Here is a 6,259-nt window from a genome sequence, read left to right as displayed (position 1 = left end):
TTTTTTTTTTTTTTTTTTTAAGCCACAGAGTCTTGCTTTGTTGTCCAGGCTGGTCTCGAACCCCTGGTTTCAAGCAATTCTCCCACCTTTGCTTCCCAAAGTGCTGGGATTACAGGTGTGAACCATCGCACCTAGCCCACACTTCTCGGTACATGAGAAAAATAAACCCCTTTATTGCTAAGCCACCTTTCTGTTTCAGTGCCAGGCACATAAACACGATTCCTATCCAACAGACCTAATTTCAAATCACCGAGGCCTAGTTGTTTACTTAACAATTGGAGAAATGGAGGTGCAGAGTGCTGAACGGACACTGCTCCTCCTCATCACACTTTCATTAAATGTTAAAATTGAACTAGAACCCATGTACTCCTCCCAACAGTGATAATTAACAGTAATGATACCTGCCATTACTGCAGGCCAAGTACTTTAAATAGAGCACAACATTTACGCTATGAAGTAAGTATTAAAATCAACTCCATTTTATAGCTAAGAAAACTGATGCTCCATGAAATAATTTGTGCGTCACAAAACTAGCAAGCAGTAGAGCTGGGGTCAAATCCAGATAGGTCTGAACCCAAAGCAGAACACTTAATCATTTTACTCTGGCCCCTTCCTGTACCAAGAGGCTGGTATATCGTTCATTCATTCTTGCCAGGTGCAGTAGTTTATGCCTCTAATCACAGCACTTTGGGAGGCCGTGGTGGGCAGATCACTTGAGGCCAGCAGTTCAAGACCAGCCTGGCCAACATGGTGAAACTCTGTCTACTGAAAATACAAAAATTAGCCAGGCGTGGTGGCAGGTGCCTGTAATCCCAACTGCTCGGGAGGCTGAGGCTGGAGAATCACTTGAACTCAGGAGGTGGAGGTTGCAGTGAGCCGAGGTCACTCCACTATACTCCAGCCTGGGGGACAAAGTGAAACTCCATCTCAAAAACAACAACAGAAAACATGCTGGTGTATCATTCATTCATTTTTGCCAACTGAGGTGGTGGCTCACACCTGTATTCCCAGCTACTTGGGAGGCTGAGGAGGGAGGATTGCTTGAGCCCAGGAGTTTGAGAACAGTCTGGGCAACATAGTGAGATTCCATCTCAAAAAATTCATTCATTAATGAATGAATATTTAAGCATGCACACTATGTGGTGGGCGCTTCCTAGGGACACAGCATAATTAATTCATCAAAGCTACACTTTATCAGGCTCTCTTTTGTTTTTCTTTCTTTCTTTTTAGGCAAGTTCTCACTCTGTCCTCTAGGCTGGAGTGCAGTAGGGTGATCTTGGCTCATCGCAGTGTCTGCCTCCTGGGCCCAAGGGATCTTCCCACGTCAGCCTCCAGAGTAGCTGGCAGTGCAGGTGCACGCCACCAGGCCTGGCTAATTTTTCTTTTCTTTTCTTTTCTTTTCTTTTTTTTTGAGTCAGAGTCTCATTCTGTTGCCCAGACTGGAGTGCAGTGGCGTGATCTCAGCTCACGACAACCTCCGCCTCCCGGGTTCAAGTGATTCTCCAGCCTGAGCCTCCTGAGTAGTTGGGATTACAAGCATGCACTACCATGCCCAGCTAACTTTTGTATTTTTAGCAGAGACAGAGTTTTACCATGTTGGCCAGGCTGGTCTCAAACTCCTGAACATAAGTGATCCACCCACCTAGGCCTCCCAAAGTGCTGGGATTACAGGCATGAGCTACCATACTTGGCCAAATTTTCTATTTTTCATAGACATGGGGTTTCACCATGTTGCTCAGGCTGGTCTTAAACCTCTGAACTCAAGTGATCCACCTGCTTCAGCCTCCAAAAGTCCTGGGATTACAGGTGTGAGCCACTGCGCCCAGCCTGGGCTATGATTTAATTGTATGTGGTTTGTGAATCAGATTCAACTCAAAGCAAAATGATGAAGACAGCCAGGTTCATCTTTTGGTCCTCTACTTCTTTACTACTCTCTGCCTTTTGGGGACTCCTCTTCTACCAGGGTTCCTGTGATATTATGATCTATATATATATGTATATATTTTATTTTTTTCCCACCGATGGTTTCTGGCTCATAACTCCCATAGCCCTTATTATCATGTTAGAAATTTAAGCCTCAAAAAACAGAATTTCTCTCTCTGACCTCCTGCCTCTTTTCACTTGCTCTTTTTTCTCCTCAAGGCAGGACTCCAGTCTTCCCTCACCTTTCTGTCTTGGAGTTGGCCATAAATGAATTCTCCCTCATTTCAGAAGGGGTCCTGCCCCAAACCCTGGAGGAAGGAACGTGGCACAGAGAGCCCAAGAAGCATCTGAACAGACAGGCCTTGCTGGGATTCCCCAACCCGTCTATTAGTACGAGATCATACACCTTTTGATCTTTTTGAGGAAGAGTCTTGATCTGTCACCCAGGATGGAGTGCCATGGCAAGATCTTGGCTCACTGCAATCTCTGCCTCCTGAGTTCAAGCGATTCCCCTGCCTCAGCCTCCCAAGTAACTGGGACTACAGGTGCGTGCCACCATGCCCAGCTAATTTTTATATTTTTAGTATAGACAGGGTTTCACCATATTGGCCAGGTTGGTCTGGAACTCGTGACCTTAGGTGATCTGCCTGCCTCGGCCACCCAAAGTGCTGGGATTGCAGGTGTGAGCCACCATGCCCGGCCGTCCAGTCGTATTTCTACATGGTTGTCAATCATGTCTATGTAATGAAGCCTCCCCATAAAAGGCCCAAGAGGACTGGGTTCAGGGAGCTTTCTGATAGCTGAACACGGGGAGGTTCCTGGAGCGTGGCTCACCCAGGGAGGGCAGGGAAGCTCTGTGCCCCTTCCCCTATACCTTACCCTAGGCATCTCTTCATCCATGTCCCTTGTAATATTCTTTGTAATAAGCCAGTAAGCATAAGTTTCCCAGAGTACTGTGAGCTGCTCCAGCAAATTAACCAAACCCAAGGAAGAGGTTGTAGGAACCCCAACTCGAAGCTGGTTGGTCAGAAGTTCTGGGGCTGGGCGCCGTGGCTCACACTTGTAATCCCAGCACTTCAGGGAGCTGAGGTGGGTGGATCAGTTGAGGTCAGGAGTTTGAGACCAGCCTAGCCAAAATGCCGAAACCCCATCTCTACTAAAAATACAAAAATGAGCTGGGCGTGGTGGCGCAGGCCTGTAATGCCAGCTACTCAGGAGGCTGAGGCACAAGAATCACTTGAACCTGGGAGGCAGATGTTGCAGCGAGCTGAGATGGCGCCACTGAACTCCAGCCTGAGTAACAGAGTGAGATTCTAAAAAAAAAAAAAATAATAATAATAATAGAAAGAAGAAAAAGTTCCAGCAGCCTGGACTTGTGATTGGTGTCTGAAGGAGGTATATGGTCTTGGGGACTGCGTTTTGTCCTATGGGATCTGACACTATCTCCAGGTAGATAGTGTCAGAATTGAATTGGAGGACACCCAGCAATGTCTGCTGTAAAACTGATCACTTTCTTGGTGTGTGGGGTTTGCTTTCTTGGTGTGTGGGGAGAAACCCTCACCTATTTGTTCACAGAAGCCTTCTGTGTTGATGGCTGTTGAATGAGAGAACAGAAAAAACACTTTGAGTGTGTTTTTTTCTATACAGTCTCCAAACCTCATGGTGGCTGGACAGAGTAGTCATGAAGTTTAAAGGTATTTCCTTTTTTTTTTGAAACGGAGTCTCGCTCAGTCGCCCAAGCTGGAGTGCAGTGGCGCGATCTCGGCTCACTGCAACTTCCGCCTCCAGGGTTCAAGTGATTGTCCTGCCTCAGCCTCTTGAGTAGCTGGGATTACAGGCACCCACCACCACGCTCAGCTAATTTTTTGTATTTTTAGTAGAGACAGGGTTTCACTGTGTTAGCCAGGATGGTCTTGATCTCCTGACCTCGTGATCCACCCACTTCGGCCTCCCAAAGTGCTGGGATTACAGGCGTGAGCCACCACGCCCGGCCATTTAAAGGTATGTCTTCTCCCTGGTAATTAAAGCATTCTCTGCCCCAGTGGGGACCAAATAGAGAGTGTGATCATTTATATACCAATGGTTTTCCCTTCCAAGTAGCAATATCTAACCCTCTGTGAAAAGGCATACATCTCTTGAAGGATGAGGCTAACGGTTATCTTACAGGCGATGGGGTTGAAAGGTAAGAGTTCTAAGTGGCTTCTCTCCACATGCATCATTATATAGAGGACCTCATTAATTTATTCCTTGTTGCTCATAGATTTGACTTGTGGCCCCAGCATTCCCTTGTCTCTCTCCTCTGTTGCTTCCTTTTTTGTTTTTGTTTGTTTGTTTTTGAGACAGGGTCTCGCTCTGTCACCTAGGCTAGACTGCAATGGCGTGATCACAGCTCACTGCAGCCTCAACCTCCCAGGCTCAAGCAATCCTCCTGCCTCAGTCTTCCAAAATGTTGGGATTACAGGGATAACCCCCGTGCCTGGCTTGTTGCTTTCTTTTTGTTTTTCAGTCTCTGCCTCTGATTCAACCTTCATCACCGCACACAGTGATCCTTAGAGAGCTTCCTAACTGATTGCAGCGCCTTCTATCTTTCCTCAGTCTGATTGCTTCCACACTCCATCATCATACTAATTATATGAATATTCAGAAAAATTTTGATCAATGCATCTTGTCCCCACCAACACAGACATTAGCCACAGGATAGACAGATGACTCAGTCTTGTCCCCTATGGTAAAAATGATTGGTCCGAGTGTGGGCATGTGCTCCAGTTAGACTGGCCAGAGTCCCTCCCCCGCATTAGAGATGGACCCAGGGAGGAAGCAAGACTTCCTAATGAGGTGGCTAAGCAGAGGGCTCACGTGGGCCTGCTACTGGCCATGTTCTTTGGCCTGTGGACAAGTCCTAACTCTGATGGAGATGAATGAGGTCTAATTTAAAGAGGAGCTGAGGACCAGGAGCTGAGGATCCAAAACACACCTATACATATAGAACTGAAAAGCAAGTTTTACGTAGATGTGAAATGAATGGGAAACCAGAGTCCAGGTAACACTGAGTTCCCTGACGTCAGACTGAGGTCCTGATTTCTGTACTCATTCAACAAGTTAATCTAACAAATATCCCTAAAATACCTACTATGTGCCAGGCACTGTACTAGGTGCTGGGAGGTATTAATAGCACTACTTTCAAGTATTTAAGTTTCCCCCATATGCTTCTACCACATGAGCCAGTGAATTCCCCTTGGGCTAATGCCTGTTTGAATTGGGTTTCTGTCACTTGCAACCAGAAGATTCTTAATGAAGACACCCTGATCCCCAGAAGACAACAAACTATACATCTAAAATAAAACTTCATAATTATATATTAAGTAGGTTCTGCATTAGCAACCACACCAGAGGCCAAGAGAAAATGGCAATGGCTGGATTGTCTTGGACACGTTCCTTCTCCAGGGTTGACTTTTTGGTCACTGTCTTTTAAGTCTTACTATATTCGTCTGTTTTCACACTGCTATAAAAATACTGCCTGAGACTGGGTAATTTATAGACAAAAGAGGTTTAATTGTCTTACAGTTCCTCACAACTGGGGGCTGCATGACTGGGGGCATTTCGCAGGAAACTTACAAACATGGTGGAAGGCAAAGGGGAAACAAGGCACGTCTTACATGGGGACAGGAGAGAGAGCGGGTGCAGGCGAAGCTGTCACTTTTAAACCATCAGATCTCAAGGGAGCTCCCTCACTATCATGAGAACAGCATGGGGGAAACCATCCCCATGATCCAATCACCTCCCACCAGGTCTGTCCTCTGACACATGGGGATTACAATTTGAAATGAGACTTGGGTGGAGACACAGAGCCAAACCATATCACTGACCTTGGGGTGACTTGTGCCAGTCATATTCAGACAATGGTGGGTTTCCATAAGCATGGACAGGACCACTTTCACCTACATAAGCAGGGTTCACTGGAGGGGAGAGGAAGGAGACATTGCCGATTAGTCTCACCACACTAGACATTCCTGGCATGCAATAGTTATGATGTGCTAATAATGGTTCATAACGGCTAATGAGACTGAGACCTTATCTTTGAGGTTCTAACAGACTACCGATTAAGAACTTGGGTGGAAAACAGGACAAAACTTCAGTCTGGATCAATGGTTTTTCATTTGACTAAGCCATAGTAAAAAATAATTGTTGGCAAGGCGAGATAGCTCACGCCTGTAATCCCAGTGCTTTGGGAAGCCAAGGTGAGAGGATTACTTGAGCCCAAAAGTTCAAGACCATCCTGGGCAACATAATGAGACCCTGTCTCTAAAAAAATATATATATATATATAAAATATATG

The 6,259-nt window shown here is 46.0% G+C and overlaps 1 protein-coding gene across 2 annotated transcripts in view; it reads right to left on the bottom strand.

The window, feature by feature from the left end:
* The window catches only part of TMC5 (transmembrane channel-like 5), a 98,818-nt gene that overhangs the window by 52,267 nt on the left and 40,292 nt on the right, over positions 1-6,259 (bottom strand). For both annotated transcript variants that reach the window (XM_011931857.1, XM_011931856.1), the window contains exon 5: positions 5,790-5,879. In XM_011931857.1, the coding sequence (XP_011787247.1) occupies positions 5,790-5,879 (90 nt within the window). The remainder of the gene's footprint in view (positions 1-5,789; positions 5,880-6,259) is intronic.

This window comes from Colobus angolensis, unplaced genomic scaffold (assembly GCF_000951035.1).
Source record: "Colobus angolensis palliatus isolate OR3802 unplaced genomic scaffold, Cang.pa_1.0 Scaffold92, whole genome shotgun sequence".
Classification (NCBI taxonomy): domain Eukaryota; kingdom Metazoa; phylum Chordata; class Mammalia; order Primates; family Cercopithecidae; genus Colobus; species Colobus angolensis.
This window is presented reverse-complemented; position numbering and strand designations above follow the sequence as displayed.